Raw genomic sequence first — 22,510 nt, 5'->3', positions numbered from 1 at the left:
CTGGCTGCATGGCTCAGTTAGTTAAGAGTGCGAAATCTAAGCAACAGGGTCACCGGTTCGATTCCCACATGGGCCAGTGAGCTGTGCCCAAGCTGAGCTGCTGCTAAGCTGCCAACAGGTGGCAGGATGGCTCGGTGAGAGCACGTGCTCCTAACAACAAGGTTTCCAGTTCGACTCCCGTACGGGATGGTGGGCTACACCCACCCACAACTAAGATTGAACACGGCACCTTGAGCTGAGCGGCCGCGAGCTGCCCGGCCAGACGGCTATTGGACTTGGAGCTGAGCTAGCTGCACCCTTCACAACTAAGATTGAAGGACAACAATTTGGCTGTTCCCCTTCCCTAATTCCCCAATAAAAATCTTAAAAAATTAAATTAAATTTTAAAGAAACCTTAAAAAAAAAGTCCTGCTATGTTTCCTGCCCCTGAGGTGTCCATCATCCAAAGAGAGCCAGAAACACATTCAGATAACTGTCAAACTACGCTGTCATGAGTTACTGGGAGGCACTAAAGCACTGCAGTTTAATGCATGGGCTTTGGGCTCAGAAACTGTGAGTTTGACATCCAGCTCTGTGATAGCCTGAAACCCTGGTCCAGTGACTTAACCTCTCCTCGTCCTAGTTCCTCCGTCTACGAAGTGGGGATAATGACAGAATTCTATCTCATCTAGCTGTCAGAAGGATGAAATGAGAAAATCCATGAAAAGCACTCGGTCCAGGTCCTGGCAAATCATAAGCACTTAATAATTGGTGGCTATTTTTAGCATTTTTGTGAGCTAGCCATACAGTGTGAGTACAGTGGTAGATAAGATGAGATCACAGGAGAGGGACACCTCACCCTTTGAACTTTACCTACTTTGTTTGTGTTCAGAGAGAAATTAGTCAACCTCTTCAAAGCGTAATTTTATTTCAGTTCTAGGAAACTCAAGAAGAGATGTTCACCTTAATAGCCACAGTCAATGCACAGCAAAGGAAAAGAAATGAGCAGAGGAGAATGCAACAATGAGAAATAGATTCACTAATCGATCTGTGGACCTACCAAAAGGCCAAGGATTTCCATGCTTCCTCTACTGACTAATTTGTCTGTAGAGTATGTCGCACTCTGTGAAGTATATTGAACATGTGAACTAAATCCAAACTGAGAAGCCAGAGTATCCCAGAGTCCCATCAGTCTTGAACCAGAATTCTCCCTTTGAGTTACAAACGTAACTGATGTTAACTGGATCAAGGCACAGAGGACTGAGTTGCTGGAATGTGTGAGGGAGGCAACATGGCAGCATGGGTAAGAGTTTGGGTGTGGAGTCAAACTGCCATTTGCTCCCTGCCTGTGACCCTGAATACATTATCAACCTCTCTGAGCCTCAGTTTTCTCATCTGTAACTATGGGGATATAATTGTAACCATTTCACAGGGTAGTCAAAATGGCTTAAAAAAATAAAATGCATGTATGACTGTGTAACATTTTTTATAGGAATTTGTGCCTTGCACATAGTAATCATTGAATAAATATTAGCTGTTTGTATTATGAATATAGCTCTCTCCGTGGCCAGAAAAAGACAGAGTGTACATTTTCATGCCTTTTTTTCCCAAAAGGGGAGGTGAGCAAGGAACAGTGCTAATAAGTAAACCTCCTTGGGACTCCTGAGGGTAGAAAACGTTGACAAAAAGAAGCCAGGATTGGTTTTCACAGAGTCCCGTGACTGTAGCGAGGGGCAAAGATTTCATGTCAACACCAGTGGCAGCCAACCAACCTCTGCTGCATGGTCCATCCTCAGTCCCGGCTACACAGACCGGGGTGGCATTGGACTCAGAGCCTGATTCATGGGCTGTGGTTAATCCATGCAGCTGCACACGTCCCACGTTCAGACAGGACGATGAGGGGTGTAATGCTCTGCTGTTGCCATCTTGAAATTCTTAATAATTTTATCTTTGAACTTGTGTCTGTAAATGAAGCCTGATGGAACAATGGAGCAGGCATCTGAGCAGAGGAAATACTTAGAGAGAGAAAAATGCTTTATATTTTGGAAACTTGAATGGTACTTTTGTCGTGCTTTTTGAACAAGGAGCCCCACATTTTCATTTTGCACTGGGCCCTGAAAATAACACAGCCTGATTAGACTGGAGACGTTCTCCTTTTGCCTGCTCTCCCGGGCCAGGTGACCATTTTAAAATCTGATGTATAAATTGGGATTCAGTAGTGACCTAACACTGTGAGATGAGCCAAGGGTCATGGTAGGAAGCCAAAAGCACAGCTGCAGGCCTGGTAGAAAGGAAAAGCAGCTCAGTATCCAAATGTACCGGGATTGTCAGGGCGGCCTCCAGCAGCTTGAATTTCAGCCAGCTGACAGGGTCTTGGAGGTCTCGCCCTGGCCCACAGTCTGAGTCATATTGAATGCCCTATAAGCTGAGCATCTCTGGGTAGCAGCAGAGGTTCAGGCAGACTGGGTTAGTGCCTGCTGAGCAGGCCACAGAATCGCTACAAACCACATCCAAGGACAGTATCATGGGGATACGGTGTGGGGTGACACCCAGGGCCGTGGGACAAGGCCTGTTTGTGTCATAGTGTTAAAGCTCCTCATTCCCGAACTCTTGGTTTCCAACAGAAATCCTCCTCATCTCCATGAGCAGGCATGATAAATGCCCAAAGATATTCATAGCACAATTAATCATAAATAACAAATTAATGCTCATGTTCTCTGCCAATCATTAATAGTGCTTGTTATTGAAATCATAACAATAGAAGTGAGAGCTGTAAAGCAGGAATTAAGAGATTTGGGTTCTAGCCCAACTTGGTCACAATTCACTGGAATAAAATAAGCAAGATCTTGAGTTTCTTTTCAGTTTTCACATCTGTGAAATGGGGGTGACAGTAACTGTTTTACTTCTTGCCTTGTGTAGTAGGAAGGGCAATGTCTATCTTCCTTGGCTAGTACAGGGTCAGACTTAGTAGGTGCTTGATAGATATGTGTTGACTAGATAACACCAAACATGAGTGATCATCACTGTTACTAGGCTACATGTCAAATATCCTTATTTGGGAAGGGAAAGTAACCAAAATCTGTTGGGTTCTCACCTTGTTCCAAGCCTGCTACTATTTGCTCTGTGAAATGAGGTTATTTTATTGCTGAGCAAACTGAAATGCAGGGATATTCATTAACTTGCCTCAAATCCTACAGTTTGTAACAGACTAACCAGCATTTGAACTAAGCATATCTGGTCAAACCCTGTGCCGTGTCACGTCGCCTTTGCTAGGACAAAGAGTCCCCCATCTTAGAGGCTTGCTGCAATTGTCAATGACCAAAATTAGGAACGTCTAGCTATACATCTAACATTTTGCCGTTGTGTTTGAAACCTGTAGCTTCTCCTTCTGTCTCAGGTCCTCCTCCGCGTCCTCTCCCTTTCTCCATTGTGACTGTTGTACTTCCTCATGATTCTCACACACACGTATCCCCATGGACCTAAACCTCCATTGTTCTGATGCTCCCTTGTCAACTCTCTCTAGATCCTCATGTCTTTAAGTTTATTTGAGTGTCACGGTGAAAGTAGAAGTCAGATTTCCATCATTTACCAAAAAGAAAAAGAAAAGAAATACAACAGCCAATGAACAGAGTAAAATATTTAAGCCTGCTATAGTCAAAGAATTGCCCATGAAAATGACAATGACAAAATAGGCCAGAAGAAAAAGTGACAAGGGACACCCAATGTGGACAAGAAGCCCTGTGATTTGCACTCTCATTCCCAGGTGGTGGGAGGACAGTCCCCATCTTTACAGAAATCATTTTAGAAATAGATGTCCCAAGCCTTGAAAGTATCCACTGATGAGCAGCAAAATTATATCTATTCCTGTTTCCTAGTTTTGTAAAAGTGTATAGGTAGATGATAGATAGATAGGTAGATAGATAGATAGATAGAGATAGATAGATAGATGATAGATAGATAGAGATATGGCATCATTTGTTTATTCACTAAATAGTTATTGTGTCTTCTATCTGCCAAGCATTGCGCTAAATACTAGGTATGCGATATAAACCTAACAGCCTCTATGATCATGAAGCTTACAGGATAATAGGGGATTCACCTATTAAACACTCATACAGATCAATTTAAAAAAAACTCAATGATTGCTAAGACAGAAAATCAATATGTTAAAAGAGTTTAACATTGGAACAAAATTTACACTGGGAGATGAAGAACCAGGCTCTCTGGGAATGTGGTGTTTAAGCGAAGCCCATAAGAAGTAGCCAAGTGAGAAGGAGGGTAGAAAGAAGCACTGCCAACAGAGGGAACTAGAACCATGCATGCAAAAGTCTAGCAGTGGCACAATCAGGAGGCCAGTGACACTGGAGCAAATGAATGGGAGGCCATGCCAGGGGGTCTAGGTTACATCCTCAGTACAGTAGAGGAGCAGGTGCCGTGGGAGCATTTAGGGCAGAGGCTCAATGCTATCCGCTTGACACTTCCAGAAGATCACACTGATTTCAGCCACAGAGTGGATAGAGATGGCCTTATAAGGATAATGATGAGTGAATGAAGAGGCCACATCTGAGGGGCCCATCAGGGGCTCATGGCAGCCCAACCTGCCACTCTACCCAGATGCTAGGTAAGCTAGGCTTTCCTCTGGGGCAATCTAAGACTCAGATTCCCAAAGACCATGAGTGGGTAAGGACATCTACCATATCACTCTTTCTACCTTTCACGACAAGGCCAAGCTCCATCCATCCTTCTATTTAACTCGTCTTTTAATGCCAACGGAAATGGGGCTCCCTGCATCCCCACAACTACTGAAGTCTCACTTTAAAGTCAGGTGTTGGCTTGAACCAAATGACACTCCATCTCAAAATCTAGAACTGCAGCTTCCAAAAGCTAAGGATTCCAAGGATGCAAGGAAATAGTAATGTTTAAGTGGGAATAGTTCATGGATATAGCAATTGCATGGGCAGAATTCTTGCCAACTTGATTTCATGCTAGAGCCCACATGATTCCTTCCTAGTGCTCTGTGAAGACCCAGTGGCAACTTTCTGAGCATCTGTCTTACATTTGCCTAGCAAGTTAATTAACACTTTTTGTCACTCTGGCAGCTTTGCAGGGGAGAGAAGGATGTGTCAGCCAACGCTGCCTCGGGTTAACCCTGCATTCACCCAACTTGCAAGAAGGCAGCTGAGTTTAGCATTGTGAAGGCAGAGATCTCCACACTGACCTTTCTGATTCTGTCCACAGCTGGGGCACCCAGGGTGACTTCTCGACGACCCATGCACTGCCTGCTGTGAAGGTGAAGCTGTTCACAGAAAGCACAGGCGTCCTGGCCTTGGAGGACAAGGAGTTGGGACGGGTAAGTGCTCCCTGTCACAAAGGGTATCCATCACAAGGGGCTCCAGAGAGTGGGTGTCCCAGACACCAAGAGCCGAAAGACCTGGCTTTGTGATTTGAATCCCAGGCTCCACTCTACATTGACTGTGCAACCCTGGGCAAGTAAGTCCCTCAACCTCTCCAAGCCTCAGCTTCCCTTCTTCAAATCTGGGTTACCAACAGTGTGCACTACAGAACATAGAGCAGGGGTCCTCAAACCAGCAAACCAAACACACATTAGAGCCAAGAGTTGCCATACCCTTTACTATCCTGCAGTGAAATTCTTAGATGATTTAACAAACCACCCCACCTAACAATTTCAAAATCAACATGACATACTATAAAGGAGTAATAAAAGAAAATAAATTCATGATAAGATAACTTCAAAATATAAACATTCAGGCACAACTGCACTAGAAGACCTAAACTAAAGGAGGGGTGTATGCTGTCTACAGATGGAGAATCGCTGTGAACATGACAGCTACAAAACCCACTTGAGGTTGGCGACTCAAAAGCCTGAGTATCAGCAAACTGACTGCTTGAATCAGTAAACAAGTCTTGGTAACAAAATTCCCTTGATTTTCCTAGAAAAGTTCCAAGGATACTTTGAGTGTGCATTTAAAAAAGATTTAGGATCTAGACTCAGTTCATTATAAACAGGTTTTTCTGCCTACATTCATATCCTGTGGGAATATTCAAAAGTCACTTGGGATGCAGGACAATTCCTCTTTGGAGAGGATGAGCTCACTCCTTGTAGGATGTTTAGCACCCCTGGGCCCCGCCCATTAACACCAACAAATAGCACCATTTTTTTAGCCAAAAAAGTCCTCCCCCCAAGTTTTGAAACATCTTGAGGGGGTGGTACCAATCCCTCTGAGTACCACTGAGATAATAAAGACATTCCTTCCTGTGTCTCAGCTGCTGATGCTGCACCAAACAGCCAGTAGTGTTTTCAGCATATAAGCTGGCCTTTTCCCTGACTAGCTGGAAATGCTTCCCTCACCTCACACTGCTTATAATAAAGCCTGAACTCTGCAGCTCAACCTACAGAGACTCGGTGGTCTGGCTTCTGCCCACCTCCTCAGCCCATTTACTCACCCACAGGCTGCAGCATCTTAGCTGAGTTTCAGTCCCTCAAGTAAACCAAATTCTTTTCTCCCTCAGGGGGCTTTCTCTCTGCCTGGAGCACTCTCCCCACCTCCCAACTCTTCCAAAGGCTCCCTCCTTCTTTTTATAAATGCACCCTCCTCCGAGAGCTTTTGCTGACTCTTCATCCTCCTTCATTTGCTACCTCAGCAACACCCCTCCCCTCCACGCCCCTCCACCCCCTCACCGCCTTCACCTCCTCCACAGAACTTATCATCAATGAGAGAAACAGGAAGAATTTACAGAAATTTTGGCCTCTGTCTTCCCCACCAGACTGTAAAGTTCCATGGGGAGAGAAACCTAAACTATTGTTTGCCACCCTATACCCAGAGCCCAGCACATAGACTCTCAATAAATTTCATTTCATGCTGGTTGAATGCATAATTTCTTCCGAACACTGTGTAACTTTAACCAAGATGTTTAACCTCTCTGGGCCTCTGAAGTTTCATCTAGACCAGGGCTCAGCAAACTGCAGCTCGCGAGCCACATGCGGCTCTTTGGGCACCTTCCATCTCAAAAGTTTGCCGACCCCTGGAAGAGCCAATCCTGTGCCTCACAACGATTCAAAAATTATTCGAGAGCCATAATTATATTTTTACAAATAAGGAAAATTTAAAGTAATATTATAAATGAAACTATGATAGTTTTGTTTTCATTTTCAGTTTTACTTCAGAGCCACATGTACGTACCCAAAGAGCTGCATGTGGCTCGCGAGCCGCAGTTTGTCGACCCCTGGTGGCTCTTCCTTCTCAAAAGTTTGCCGACCCCTGATCTAGAGAATAATAAGAGAATACTCCAAGACAAGCACACACACACACACACACACACACACACACACACACGCACACACCAGCAAAAACATATTAACCGGGGATGAAAGAAAAGAAGAGGTTTGGCTGCTTTATTTGAGAAATGACAACTATTCATTTCTGCCTCTAGGGAAAGAGGCACACAGAGAGTTGGGAAGTAGCCTGCCTTTTCTTTTTCTTCACACTTCTTATTCTGTGCAGGATCTTGTCAAGAATCGTGGGTCTCAGAGACCTAGGATATTAATGTTAGAAGAGAGAAGTCCAGGAACGCTCAACTTCAGTCCATGGAGGCTCATGGGATCCAGGAGCCCCTTGAAATTGTTTGCAAATGGGGGGATGGACATGTGCATTTTTCTGGACATGTGCATTTTGCTAGTTCAAAGCATTCACCGGCTTCTCAAAGCTGTTCCCACTCAGAGAAGTTAAAACCACAGGGCTAGTCAAACCCTTTCATTTTATAGATGAGAAAACTGATTCCTGAGGAATGGGAACTTTCCCAGAGCCACCCAGTTAGTGAACGCCTACACACTGTTATACATTCACCATTGGCCAGGCCACTGTCCTAAGGACTTTCTGTGCAGCCCCTCATTAAGCCTTCACCATAACCCTAACGAGACAGCTACAGTTATGACTCCTCGTGTCCAGATGAGCACACTGGGTGCAGAGGAGGTAAGTAATTTAGCAGGAATGATGCCTCATCTCCAGGGCCATTTTTACTATACAACATTGTCCTATGTAAAAATAAAACCCTCGGTTCTGCTGTTGTGATGAAAGCAACAAGCTTGCCACAGCCGCCACACAGCCATTCATTTCTTAATAAATCATTCTCTCCTCCAGCTCCATTATATTATTTCCCCAGATACCAGTTTGCACTTCCTTCCTGCCAAAGAAACCTTCCACCCGTTAACTGTGTAGCTGGCCTGCCTGGCCCTTGTGCCAGTTGGGGCGCCCTCTGCTGGCAGCACCTCCGTAGGCAGCAGCTAGGTGGTCACTACGCGGTCTTTTAAATTAAAAGTGAAGCCATTCTTTGGACTCCTCAGGAGTGTTTTTCTACACCATAATTCTCCCCAAGCTTAGCAGGACACAGCCACTTGAGAAATTCCATTTATTCATTCAACAATATTTATTCATTCAACAATATTTAATTTGTTACATTTTATTATGTTTCATTTTTATTACCATTTTTAATTAAAAAAATAATTCATGTACGCTGTAAAAAAATTAAAATTGGATATATAGTGACACTAATGACCCCTCCCACTTCACCCTAGTACTATTTTCCAGAGCTAAACCTTGTTTTCAATTTATTGTGCATTCTTCCCCAAATATTCTATGCATATACAAGCATAGCATATACAAGCATATGTGTATATATCCCTCTTTAAAATAAAAGGAAGAGAGCACAATTGGAAGTTACTGTATACATACTGCTCTGCACTTTGCTTGAAATATTTGGAGATTATTCCATATCAGCCGGTATTGACTTCCCTTCTGTTTTCATAGCTGCATAATATTCCATTATGTGGATGCATCATAATTTATTTGGATTTTTTCCAGTCTTTGGCTATATAAACCATGCTTAAGTAAATAACTATAAATTTATTCCTTTGAACATATATGTGTATATATATATATATATATGTGTGTGTGTATATATCTAAAATAAATTTCAAAAAACATTTTGCTGAATGAAATTTGAATTTTGATAGATATTGCCAAATTATTTCTAAAGAGTATACACCAATTTATACTCCCACTGCAATATTATCACATTTTTATGCATTGAATGTGATTGTGAGCCCACTGTGTCCTATCATTTGTGCTATGCACAGAGCAAACAGGAATAACGACAGGCAAAAAATCCTAATCTGAAAAAACTTAAAGGATATGGACATAAAAATGAGAAGTTTTAGTGCAGTGTGGTAAGTGCTCTGCTAGAGAAAGGACTCCTGGGGAACACAGAGCAAGGGGACATAATCCAGTCTGGGAATGTGGGGGAGGATGCCCTCCCAGGGGGCATGCAGAGGTAGGGAGCCATCTATAGGCTAAGTCTTGGAGGGGAAAGGCTCAGGGTAAAACAGCCCCCCAGGAGGACCTGCCTGCGTGTCCAGGTAACTGAGAGATGCGAAGGCTGGCTGGCGTGCAGCTTACCGCGTGGGGTGGGTTGTGTTCCCACATCAGCACCGCCACATCAAAGCACAGCACACATGGGGCTCGGCTGAGATGACAAAGTGCTTGATTAGCAGCCTGGAATGTCCAGATGAGGTGTCTGGGCTGCTCGGGGCTTATGTGCACCCAGAAGGACCCTAATAATTCAGCAAGGCAGACACATGCAAAAGGAGTCATCGACCCATCAGGCTCATGGCAAGGTGGGGATGAAGATGGAGTGGAACTGCGGTAACCTCATCTTTCCATTCACCCTGGAGAGGAGGCCTCCCCAGGGAGCCACCACGTGGGGGAACAAGTCTTTGTAGAGAGGCCAGTAATAAGCGGAGGCCACTTGCATTGGCAAACGGACACCATATTGCCAGTGGGAAACACGCCCAGAGCCCATATGGTAGAAGGCCTGTTAAGCTCCGGGTGCCCTGAGCGCTGCTCCCACTTATTTTGCCAAATGGGCAGGAGCAGGAGGCCAGGGCCCGGCGTGCTGCTGTTCCTGCCCTGGCTGGGAGTTCTCCTATCAGCCTCTCCTCTTGCTCGTTTCCCAGCATGTCACCTCCACCTCACCTCTCAGGCCAGACCAGCTCAGGAGAGACGGTTGGTGTCACTGGGATCAGCAGCCTCCCTTCTCCATCTGCCAGAGGCTGGGGTCTCCGGATATGGAGCATGACATGGGGGGACCTATAGGGACAAGAGTTCTCTTGAGGGAAGGGAGAGGTCTCCACCACCTAATGGCACCCCGACTTACTCATTTACTTCCCGCGTCCTACAGCATATCGCAGTTTGCTAGCACCAATTAAGTGAATTTATACATTTTGTGATATAATTTTTACTAAATTAATGCTCACAAAATGAACAAGTGGCTTTAAAAAGATTACTACAGAAAAGCTATGATTTGAAGATAACACTAGTATTGCAAGCCTGACAACCTACACGAAAATGGTGGAACTGACACCAATCCTGCTAGCAAGAGCTCTGTCATCCACATCATGAGACAAAAACAATGCCAGCGTCATCAGATAGAATCAGGTGTCAGTGAAGACTTTATAAAATTATTTACAAGACTCTTCGAACTACTGATTTACATCTAGTATCGTTAACAATTACTCTTGTCCTAAATATACGGTACCTTAAAATATAGCTAATAATAGAATAATATAGCTACCACAATTTGCAAGATATTTAAAAATATAGCTTTTTGTCTTTAGCCCACCTTTTAAGACTTCTATGTTTGTGCACGTTTTATGATACATGTCATAATGTAATATATTAATACAAAGTAAACATATATAATGTACTATATATGGATATATATTTTTTAATGATATTTATATATAGGCATACATGGTGTTATGGCACTTCGAGATCTTTCATTTTATACAAATTTAAGATTTGTGGCAATGCTGCGTCAAGCGAGTCTATTGGTGCCATTTTTCTAATAAGCTCAGATGATGGTTAACATTTTTTAGCAATAAAAGGTTTTTTAATTAGGGTATGTACATACATTAGACCTAATGCTATTACATCCTTAATAGACCACAGTATAGTATAAACATAACTTTTATATATACCGGGAAACCAGAAGTTCTGTATGACTTGTTTTATTGCAGTATTTGCTTTATTGTGGTGGTCAGGAACTGAATCCCTAATATCTCCAAGGTTTGCCTGTATTTATATTGATAAATTTTTATATTGATAGTGATATAGTTATAGATAGTGTGCTAATTGCTCAAAAATATTTTACTTATATAGGGCATAATCAAAACAACTTTGGCAGTATCTGGTCTGAAATATCAGGCCTTGTATTTTGATCATGTCATAAGCTATTAAGAAGACTCTAATTTTGTCTTTAGCAAAAGTATATAAATTTTCTTTTATCAGAGAGAGGGAATTTAGTGAAAAAAAGAAAAGTTCAGGCTTGGAGTCAGAAGGAGTGAAAAATCAGCACAAGCAAGGCCTGTGAAAGTGGGCTGATTTTGCTTTTCTGCCACGGTCTCTGACTCTTCTCAGAGTCCTTGATCCGCAGCCACCCAGAAAGCCATACTCTTCTGCCCTCCAAGCACAGGCCAAGCTTGTGTGATGGCCGTGGCGCCAACACAGCCTCTGGAAGGCCGTGTCCACACCCTTCTCCAGGGGTGAAAGGAGCACAGGAAAAGAGCTGGCCTTCCCTGCACCTGGAGAAAATAGATACTTTGAAAACAGAGCCAAAGCAACATGCCACAAGCCAGGGCACACTGCCATCGCAGAAGCAAACCTGAGCAAGCACAGCTTTTGTTGCGCCTGTATTTAGTTCGTTCCCTTGGTTCAGGGGGTCTTCCAGACACTTCACTCCTCCCTGAGTGCACGTTCCCCAGATCCCATGGCTCCTGAGAACTCTTCTATCTGAAATACAGAAGTGGATTTGCTGAGTTATCCCCTTCTTGCTCCACTCACAGCATCTGAGACAATGTGAGCAGAGGCCGAAGTCCCAAATCAGAGCACCATCTCTGAAGCACGCAGGGGAAGGTCACGCTCTAAGAGCTATTCCTCCTTCAAGCTGTGTGTGCTTCCTTCCGGGCCAGGACAGAGTTGGGTGTAGCATGATACGATGAAAAGTACAGGTGAAATCGGGTTGAAATGTGTGACTGTCATCAAACCCCTTCTCTTCTCTAAATGTCACGTTTCTTATCCATCAAATAAGGTCCCTTCCATCTGCCCTTGTAGCCTCTAAGGGATTTCTCCTCTTGAAATAATGGAAGGAATCCCAAAGAATAGAAAGAGTGGACTAGAAGTGCACTCTCTAACATATAAAGGTGTTTCTTCCTTTCATACGTCCATCTTTTTCTTTTTTTCTTTATTCTCTTTCTTCCCCCCCCCCTTTTGCATATGCCCACCTTCTTACATGAAGAGAATAATGAGTGGAGAACATTCTCTATTCTGGATTGCTTTAGTACTTTGGACTTGGGAAAAATATAAAATCAGGATCACAGAAATCATGATCCTTACTTTCACAGAGTTAACCAGGGAGAGAGGGGAGAGCAGGACAGCGCTGTTTCTGTCCTCAGGCCAGGCTACTCGGCAGAAGACCCCCACGGTGGGTAGGTAGAACCTTGGATTTGAGTCCGATGGCCAGGCCTCCATTTTATATAACTGCCTTCTCTCTGGCTGAGACCTGGATGACACTCAACTTCTCAGCAGGAAAGTTTCTCATCTATAAAAACATGCCCATAACAGTGTTTCTGTTTTCTGGCTAAGATGGTTGCTCTTTTTCCCAACAGGTTATTCTCCATCCCACCCCAAACAGCCCCAAACAGTCAGAATGGCACAAAATGGCAGTATCCAAAAACTGTCCCGATCAAGACCTCAAAATCAAACTTGCTGTCCGAATGGATAAGCCTCAAAACATGAAGCATTCTGGGTAAGTGTTTCTTCCCTGAGTGGCAAATTTGGGCACACCTCCATTTTTTCTTAAAATATTTTAAAAAAGAAGAATTGATCTTCAGAGAAACACATGGAAGGAAATATAAAGGATTCATGAGAGGTTGTTAAAATACTTGACTTTGATATTTACAGCCATCCTTCAGTATCTGCAGAGAATTGGTTCAGATACCAAAATCCATGGATGCTCAAGTCCCTTATATAATATGGTGCAGTATTTGCACATAGCCTAGGCCCATCCTCCCATATACTTTAAATCATCTCCAGATTACTTATAATTCCTAATACAATGGAAATTCTATGTAAATAGTTGTACTGTATTGTTGAGGGAATAATGACAAGAAAAAAGTCTGTACATGTTCAGTACAGACACAAGCATCATTGGTCTAACTACATAGTTCACGTCAGCAACAACGGAACATTTTTTGGGACAATTTTTGACCGGCAGTAGGTTGAATCTGAGGATTTCTAGTACAATTCAAAAACCTCCCAGACGTGCTGGGTGATTCTGGTTTAGGAGGTTTTGTTGGCTTCACTATCTTCTCAAAGACATCCAGATCTTTCCGACTATAAATCACTCAGTTGCACCTTCATTAACAATCACATGCGGGAGATGTGAGCAGTTGCCATAGGCAACCTTCAAACAAACCATTCACATTGAATCAGTTTTCGTTTGTTCTGGAGCATTTAAAGAAATGACCCAAAAATAGAAAATGTATGATCGACTTCAGTTTCTTAAGATTTAAGAGGAATGGCCAATTAAGTAATTTCAAGTTACAATAAAAAGAATAGGTAAAATATAGTTTTATTGTACAGATCAAACCAATGGACTGGAGACCCAGCACTGAGCTCTGGCTTCGGTTTGACAAATTTGCATGGCATTGTCTTGAGGCCAGATTATTTAAATGCAGAGGTTGAGGTGGGATTGTGGCAAATCTCTTCTGCTCTGGGGCCATGCGAAGGGTGTGGGGGGGAACCAGTCCCCTGCTACACATGCAGTCTTTTTTCAGCTGTCCAGGATGAGGCACAGCCAGATTCTCTGCCATTAAATTAGCATCTCATGAAAACGTTCATGACATGTTTCCGAGGTCAGCTTTTCCTCCTTTATATCATACTGCTGGCGTATCATCCAAAAATGTCAAGTGGGCATTCTCCCTCATATCTCCTCCCCTTCAATGTAAACATCCTGGCTGCAAGACAAAGGGTTGGAGAATTCTGTTACGTTCCTAGTTCCTACAGCACAGTTGAAAAGATTCTGCATCTTTAGCAAAACACTGGCTCATAAATTCTCAGTAAATATTTGCTAAAGGAACCAGAGCATGAGGATGGGTCAGAAGGAGACAGGGAGAGAGAAGTAAAGAAGGTAGGGCAGACCAAAGAGATAAAACAAAAATATGAATGAATGTATCTATTCTCAAAACTGCTTTTTAAAAAACTTCCTTAAGAGGATCAGTAGCTCAACCCACATTCTAGGGTCCTTGGAAGCACTAGACCAGTTTTTGTTTGTTTGTTTGTTTGTTTGTTTGTTTGTTTGTTTGTTTGTTTTAACTGGGGATTTGGGGCAGGGAAACAGTGTTGAGGAATTGGAAAAGGGGACCAGCCAAGTTGTTGTTCTTCAGTATTAGTTGTGGAGGGCGCCTGTCACCATCTGGCTGCCCGTTGGCAGCTCGTGGCCTCTAAGCTCAAGGTGCTGTGTTCAATCTTAGTTGCGGGTGGACGTAGCCAGCATCCCATGTGAGAGTTGAACCAGCAGCCTTGTTGTTAAGAGCGCACTCTCTATCCACTGAGCCATCCCGGCAGCAGCTCAGCTCAAGGTGTCGAGTTCAGTCTTAGTTGTGGGCAGGCATAGCTCACCATTGCACAGGCAGTCTTGTTGTTAGGAGCATGTGCTCTCACCAGCTGAGCCATCCTGCCACCTGTTGGCAGCTCAACTTGGGCGCAGTGTCACTGGCCCATGTGGGAATCGAACCGACTGCCCTGTTGCTCAGAGCTCGTGCTCTTAAGTGAACTCTTAACGAACTGAGCCACTCGGCCAGCCCTAGACCAGTTTTACAAATACATACCCTCATTGAAGCCCCTCTTGACACACACTCTTGACATAGGCATTATTTTTTCCACTGGACAAATTCCCACATTCTCTTAATTTACTGTGTTGGAAATTGAACTAACTGATGTGGCTTCAGTAAGTTTTCTGTTGATTTATTTGTAAAATTATTTACATGTTTCAGACTACCTTAACCCTACAGATGACAGAAGAAATGTGTAGCTCCCTTCTGACAGGTTCCATAGCTATTTCATATCACTAGGCTGCCATTTAAAAATTACCCCTGCCAGGGTATACCTGGAGGGCCTAGAACAGTTCTGAAGACTGAGAAACAGATGCCTTAATATAATACCGTCAGACCCAGTATGGCCTAAATCACAGGGCCTTAGTTGCACAGGGGTGATTCAGGGAAAATAGACTACAATGTTTATGGACTACATTGTTGTTGTTTTTTTATTTAAACTTAAAAGAGCTTCATTGAGCCCCATTGTGTGGGGAAAGGGGATAGAAATATCAGAGCAGTGTCGCAGCTTAGAGTATTGGAGAGAGAAAGGAATTTTAAAAAGCATGGCTAAGGTTATAAATTGTGTCCACTTTAATGTTTATTAAAACATAAAAGGAAACTCAGAATTATTCCTTTGGTGGACTGTGGTTTCTTAAATAAGCCACTGAGTCATTCAAAATAACTTTCTTTACTGAATAAAAAAATATCAGTGAGAAAATCAATACTGCTTTTTGGCCTTAAGACATTATTATTTGACATATTTGAGAATTAGCAACTCCTCGGTGGCTTTCCAATTTTTCATTTTCTACATCCATATGATGTTTTAAGTTCAGGAAGTGCACTCATATACATTATCTCATTTTATCCCTAAAACAGCCTCACAAGGATTAGGTATTATTATCCTCCCATCTTAATAAATAGCCTCTTCCTTTACCCAGTTGAGCAGACTTAGATCCTTGGAGACATCTTTGACATTTCTCTTTCTCTCTCACCCCTCATCTCATCCATCATCAAAGTCTCTTCACTGTACCTCCAAGACAAATCCGGAGTTCAACCTCTCATCACTATTTCCACAGCATTCCACACCATTCAAATTCAAGCCTCGTAAGCAGTCCCCGTACTGTCCTTGGCTCCCTGTAGATGACTTCCCACCCCAAAGCCAGAGTAATTCTTTCGTAAAACACAAGTCAGATCCTGCCACTGAAATGCTAGGAAACATCCAAGGATTCCCCATCTCATTCAGAATAAAAGCCAATGTTGTTACCATGGCTACGAGACCCTATCTGATGAGGACTTCATTCCCTATCTGACCTTGATCACTGCTCCAGACACATTGCTTCCTTGCTCTTCCCAAAGACCTAAGTGCGCCTCCACCTCAGGGCCCTTGTCCCTACTGTTTCCTCTGCTTCAATGCTCCTTCTCCCCCACCCAGATGTCCACATGGCTCACCTTGATTTCTGCATGTCTCTGCACTTATAAGAATGCCTTTCCTGGCCCACCTGTGTCCCTCCTCTCTTTCTTACTCTGCTTTATTTTTACCAGAGCACTTATCATCTCACATATCATATATTTCTTTGTTTATTAAATTGTTGTCTGTGTTTCTTATTAGACTATGAGTTCCTTGTCAGCGAGGACATTTGTCTCCTTTGTTCAAGGTAGCTATTATAGGGCCTGACACATAGTAAAAGTCCAATAAATCATTTAATGCATAAATGAGTAAATGAATGAATGAATCCCCACTTAACAAATAAGGAAATTGAGGCTCAGAGTGGTGAAAAGAGGTGCCCAAGTCAGAGTAAGCCTCAGAGCCAAGTCTAGAATTGTTTCAGTTCAACCTTAACTGTGGACTGAAACTGAAATTCAATGAACCACAGTCCACCAACCAGGAGTAATTCACAGCAATTCTGATTTTTTTATGTTTTAACAAATCTTAAAGGGGACACAGTTTATAAGTCTCAGCCATACTTTTTAAAATTCTCTTCCCCTTTCTTAACTGTGCCACTACTCTAGACTTTTTGTTCTTCAAAAAGTCCCCATAAGTCTCCAAGATACCACTCGTATTAGTGGTTACCCTCAAATTAGGCTAATTAGACTGGACTAACTACTCGTAAATATTTTTAGGATTCCCTTTATCTCCCTTATTGACTTATTTTCTATAAATGTCAATTAGATCTAGTTTGTTGATAAAATCTTCTAAATCCTTATTGATTGTCTATCAATTGCTGATAGAGAGGCATTAAAACCTCTGACTATAGCTCTGGATTTGTTTGTTTCTCTTTCTAGTTCTGCCCAATTTTGCTTATATACAGAGGGTGCTAAAAAATGTAGACACGTTTTAAGAAAGGAAAACTTTATTAAAATTGTAATGTTCAATATATACCAATAACAAAAGATGAATACAAGTCACGTTTGATTTCTGCAATTACAAGAGGTGCTCAAAGTGGTTACCATCAGTGTCCAGACACTTCTGATTACAGCAAACTATGCTTGAGCAACATTGACCGAAGTGTCCACTTGTATACATTTTTTTGGCACCCTCTGTATTTTGAAGTTCTGTTTGCTGTTATTAGATACATAAACATCTAAGATTATTATGTCTTCTTGAGGAATTGAGCTGTTATCATCATGTAATGATCTCCTTTATCCCTGGTAATATTCTTGGCCCTAAAATTTACTCTGCATGAGAGTGGTAAATATAGCCACTCCAGATTTTTAAAAAGCTAATGTTAGATCTTAAATCCTTTTCCATTATTTTATTTTTGACCTATTATGTCTTTAGAATTCAAGTGCATGTCTTATAGGCAGCATAGAGTTGGATCTAGCTTCTTAAATCCAACCTGAAGATCTCTGCCTTTTAATTGTAGTACTCAGTTAGCCTATTTATATTTAATGTGATTATTGATACGATTTGGTTTAAATTAAATTGCTATGTGTCATCTTGCTATTTGTTTTCTGTTTGTTCCATCCAATCATTTCTTTTTTCCTCTTTTATGTCCTGCTTTTGAATTAGTTGAATATTTTTATGATTCCATTTATCTTCTTTATTGCATTATTATATATAAACGCCAATTAGGTGAAATGCTTAGAAGGTAATCCTTGGCACTGCCACTTACTAACGGGAGGCAAGTTGTTTAACCTCTCTGGAGCTCATTTTGCCTAGCATAAAATGAAGGTAATGACAGTGTTTGCCTCATAGGGTTGTTGTGAGGATTAAATGAGTTGATAAATGTAAAGCATTTAAAATAGGGTCTGATACATGGTAAGAGCTGTAGCTGCAGAAGAGTCAGTGATGACTATCATCATCGATGTTGTTTGCTTTCATCCCTGCGTTACACTTTTTCTCAGCCCCCTGCTGGGCTGCAGCAAGAAAACGGTGGCACCTGGAGTCAAAGCACATTCCTTGTTCTCTTTCACTCCCCAGGGAGCGGGGGAAGCCTCCCAATAGGAACCATGGTTTTTGTCTTACTGTGACTGCTATTCTTAGAAGAAATTCTCATGAAGAATTTCTGGCAAAAAAAACACAAAACCTGCCTGATTACCACTTGTGATGGGCTAGACACCATAGCAGCACAGGGACACAGAGAGAACAAATGCCACTCTCCACCTCGACCAGAGCAGCACCAACTCTTCATTTCTAGGCTCTTCAGTCATTTCTGGCATCACAGTCCCCAACAGGAAACCTCAGCATCCCTGGTATCCATCCCTGCCCACCATCTTTACCCCTTTGTAAGGTGCTCAGGGACAAGCGGCTCTGGCAAATGTCTCAATGGGCTCACGCACTCTTCTCACTGGATGCTCATCCTCAGGCATCCTAGGAGAAGATACGTGATAAAACATTTTCCCCCATGAGTAGCTATTGAGCACCCATCACGTGCACACTTAGTGCTAAGCACAGAAGACATTTAATGAACAGAGCTGAGACACTACTTCATTTACTTTCACAAATACCACCTGAAGCAGAACCATCCCTTTTTTATATACAAGTGACCCTGGGTGCTGGCTGCCCTGCCATGTAGTTCCAGGGCAGAGGGACACTGAGGCCAGGGAGTCTTCCTTGCGTTTTACTGGGATTCCTGGGACTTAAGTTGAACCCAAGCGCATCTTCCTTATCTCTGTTTAGTCCTTTGTAATTCACTCTGGACTCTCGTATAACTAAAATGCCCCTAGCAAACGACAGAGGTGCCAATGATTCATTGGCATTGGTTTTACAAAACACTACAAGAAAGGATACATTAGAATCATCATGTAAAATATGACCTTGAGATTCAAACTCAGACACTTATACCTCACTTTATTTCCCAATAGGTGTGTGCCGCCCAAAGGCTTAAAGTAAATTGAAATAAAGAATCCGAAGATGAATCCTTTGCAAAGTTGGTAGTTATATACTCTTTATACTAGGACCATTACTTCTACTACTAGTAGTAATAGTAGTAGTAGTCGTAGTCGTAGTCGTAGACAATAACAACAAAGAACAATAATGCCTAACATTATCGAGAACTTACTATGTGCCAGTTACTGTGCTAAACACTTAACATGCGTCATCTCCTTCAATCCTTACAACAACTGAATGGAGTAGATCCTGTGCTCTCCTCACTTTGCAGCTGAGGAAACTGAGGCACAGACAGCTAAGCCAAAGGACAGTCAATGGCAGGGCCAAAATTCTCACCTAGGTGCTTCCATCTGAGGCTGAGATATAACCCTTAGGCTAAACTTCTGCTCACTACACTAAAATGCTGATTTATCCATTCATAAACCCAGATTCCCACGTATCTGGATGGCCTAAAGAGACAGTTGAGGGCCAGCAATGTCCACACAGATGATCTGTCTGTAGTGTGAGGGAGGAGATAGAGGTGGAAAGCCACCTGTATGTCTACAACAACAGAGCTTCCATCTGCTCCAGGTACTTCGCATTCTGTTGAATGAGCATGTTTCAATCTAATAAAATACAGAGCCGGAGGTGACTAGACAGAAACAGTACATGGCAGCCCTCAGTTTTTCTCGGTTTTGACACCTTCTGGTATGTGCCAAATTAGCAATAAATTCTGAGGAAAACCTCAGAAGGAAAGCCCCTCCTTCATGCAAACCAGCGGATACTTTCCACAGGAGGACTGTGAATTTTTCTGTGATCCACTCAGTTTTCCCATTCAGAAGCCTTTCACCAGAAGAAATCTTCGCTGTCCAGTGAGGATAGCAATTCATGTTCTTATTTCAATAAAGAAACCAAAGTTTGTCATCTAGAACGGGAAGAATAGCATAGTAAAAAGAGTGTTCTAGAACCTGGCTGTTCTGAGTTTAAATTCTAGCTATGTCAGTCACCAACTGGACAACCCTACGGAAGTTACTTGAACTTTCTGAACTTCAGTTTCCTCATGAAAAATAGGAATAATAGCATAATGACATATCTATTAAGTGTTTACTTTGTAACCGATATTGTTTAAGCACTTTACATTTCATTAACTACTCTAATCCTCACAACAACCCTTGAAGTAGGTACCATTATTGTTATTATTATCCCCATTGTACAGATGAGAAAACTAAGGTAGAGGTAAGCCTAGTAACTTGCCCAAGGTCACACACAAACATAGGCAGTACGGCTCCAGGTTCAAGCTCTTAATCCCTCCAGGTGGGTATAATAAATTCGTGTAAACTGCTTGGCATAGCGCAGAAGTCTAGTAAAACTACACTAAGTGGTAGCTAGTATTTTTATTATGAAGGGAAAGTTAATGATTCAATATGAATTGCATTCTCGGGGCCTTTTCCTACCTCCAGTCTCATCCATTAAAACTATTAACACTTTAGATGTAGCTGTGCTCATTGTTTCAAATCTCTGTATGTGGATTCAAGTTAAGGGGAAAGAGAAACATGGGTAGGAGCTGCCAGATATAATTCCAGAAAAGCATGAGACTGTTTCAACTTTGCCAGCCATGACTAAAAATACAAAACTTTTCACACACTTTCTTTATTTGATCTTTTATTTCATCTACGTACATATGTCCAAGGAGATTTCTTTTCACATGTTTAGCTATTATTTACTACAAGTAATGATATGCTTTCCTCTGTAAACAGAGATGATTTAAAATAAGGCTGACACTTATTGTGCATCTACTTCTGGCCATGCCTCATGTTCACACTTCCCAAGCATCACCTCATTTAATCCCACAGCAGCTCTGGCCCTGTTTCCAGAACACCAGGTTGGAAAGCAGGTTGCCCAACAGCTCAGAGTAACCGGCAGAACCAGAACTGGAAGACTAGACTCTTACATTTCTGCCATGAATATTTTAATATATTATTTCAAAAAGGTTATGAGCACTGTCCAGACAGCTAAGTGATCTATGTAACAACAGAGCTGGCTGTGCTGGCTTCAGGGCTGATGAACTTACCAGCCATCCAACATTTCCAAGGCCTCAGCCACCATCCTCTGTCCCTTGCCTGCACCACTGTCACCATCTCCTCATTGTCTCCCTACTTTCTTTCTTGTCCCTTCCAGCTATAGTGCATTCGCCACCCAACAGTACTGGGATCATCTTAAATAGAAATATGATTGTGTCACTCCCCTGACTAAAACCCTTCCCTAGTTTTCTACCGTTATTTGGCATGAGTGTATTAATGATCCGATTTATTCATTTAAAAGATCACTCTTTCTGCTGTGTAATGAATGGAGTGTAGGGGCAAAAGTGAAAGCAAGGACACCAGTTTAGAGCCTGCTGCCATGGGCCAGGTGGACATTATGGTGGCTTGACTGGGTAATAGCAGAGGAGGTAGAAATAGATGGAATATATTTTAGAAGGAAAATATGAAAAACTTGGCATCTTGATGCAATGTTTTAAAATCTCATCAGAAATCTATAAAAATCACTGGTTTTCCAAGAACACGGTATTCAAAATCAATTAAAATATAGCAAATATTTATTGATCACCTATCATATACAGTTGGCCCTTCAACAACACTGCACTTAAGGGCACTGACACCCAAGCAGTCGAAAGTCCACGCATGACTTTTGACTCTGCAGTTGGCCCTTCACATCCGCAGATTCAACCAGGGTTGAAATCCGTAGGAATCCGAGGTTGGAAAACTGCTGCTGGGGATGCAAAAATACTATTTTTGATCTGCTATTGGTTGAATCTTGTGGATGTGAAACCCACGGATACAAAAGGCTGACTGTATTTATTTTTTAAATCTGAATATAAGTGGATGTGTGCAGTTCAAACCTATGCTGCTCACGGCCAACTGTATAAGGAACTGTGCTAGGAATTTAGAAAGAAGGTTTCTTCCCTAGAGGAGCTCACAGAATAGATACAATAAATATAGAAGCAAATAAATTATTGCTACCAGCAGAATCCATCTACTGAGCCCAGGAGGTGATGCCATCAAGGTAAGGATTTAAACTTAGGAAGAATATGAGTTCTAACATCACGAGTGGGGGGAGAAAGCATTCCAAGCAGCATAACAAGTACAACATTATGGAGGTGTAAAACTTTATGGCATGGTCAGTAATTATAGATAAGATACTGTGCAGAAGCTGAGTCTAGAGAGGTAAGCAGGGTGGGAAAATGAAGAGGTTTCTAGGCCAGGTCGAGATGCTAA

The 22,510-nt window shown here is 42.3% G+C and overlaps 1 protein-coding gene across 1 annotated transcript in view; it reads left to right on the top strand.

Moving 5' to 3' along the window:
- Positions 1 to 22,510, top strand: part of CADPS (calcium dependent secretion activator) — a gene marked incomplete at its 5' end in the record, with an annotated part of 515,169 nt that overhangs the window by 293,763 nt on the left and 198,896 nt on the right. The window contains 2 exons of the mRNA XM_019626511.1: positions 5,168 to 5,329; positions 12,719 to 12,858. Of these exons, the coding sequence (XP_019482056.1) occupies positions 5,168 to 5,329; positions 12,719 to 12,858 (302 nt within the window). The remainder of the gene's footprint in view (positions 1 to 5,167; positions 5,330 to 12,718; positions 12,859 to 22,510) is intronic.

The sequence above is a fragment of the Hipposideros armiger genome, unplaced genomic scaffold (assembly GCF_001890085.2).
Source record: "Hipposideros armiger isolate ML-2016 unplaced genomic scaffold, ASM189008v1 scaffold_681, whole genome shotgun sequence".
NCBI classification, from domain to species: domain Eukaryota; kingdom Metazoa; phylum Chordata; class Mammalia; order Chiroptera; family Hipposideridae; genus Hipposideros; species Hipposideros armiger.
Note: the sequence above shows the minus strand (reverse complement) of the source record. Positions and strands in the feature narration are given on the sequence as shown.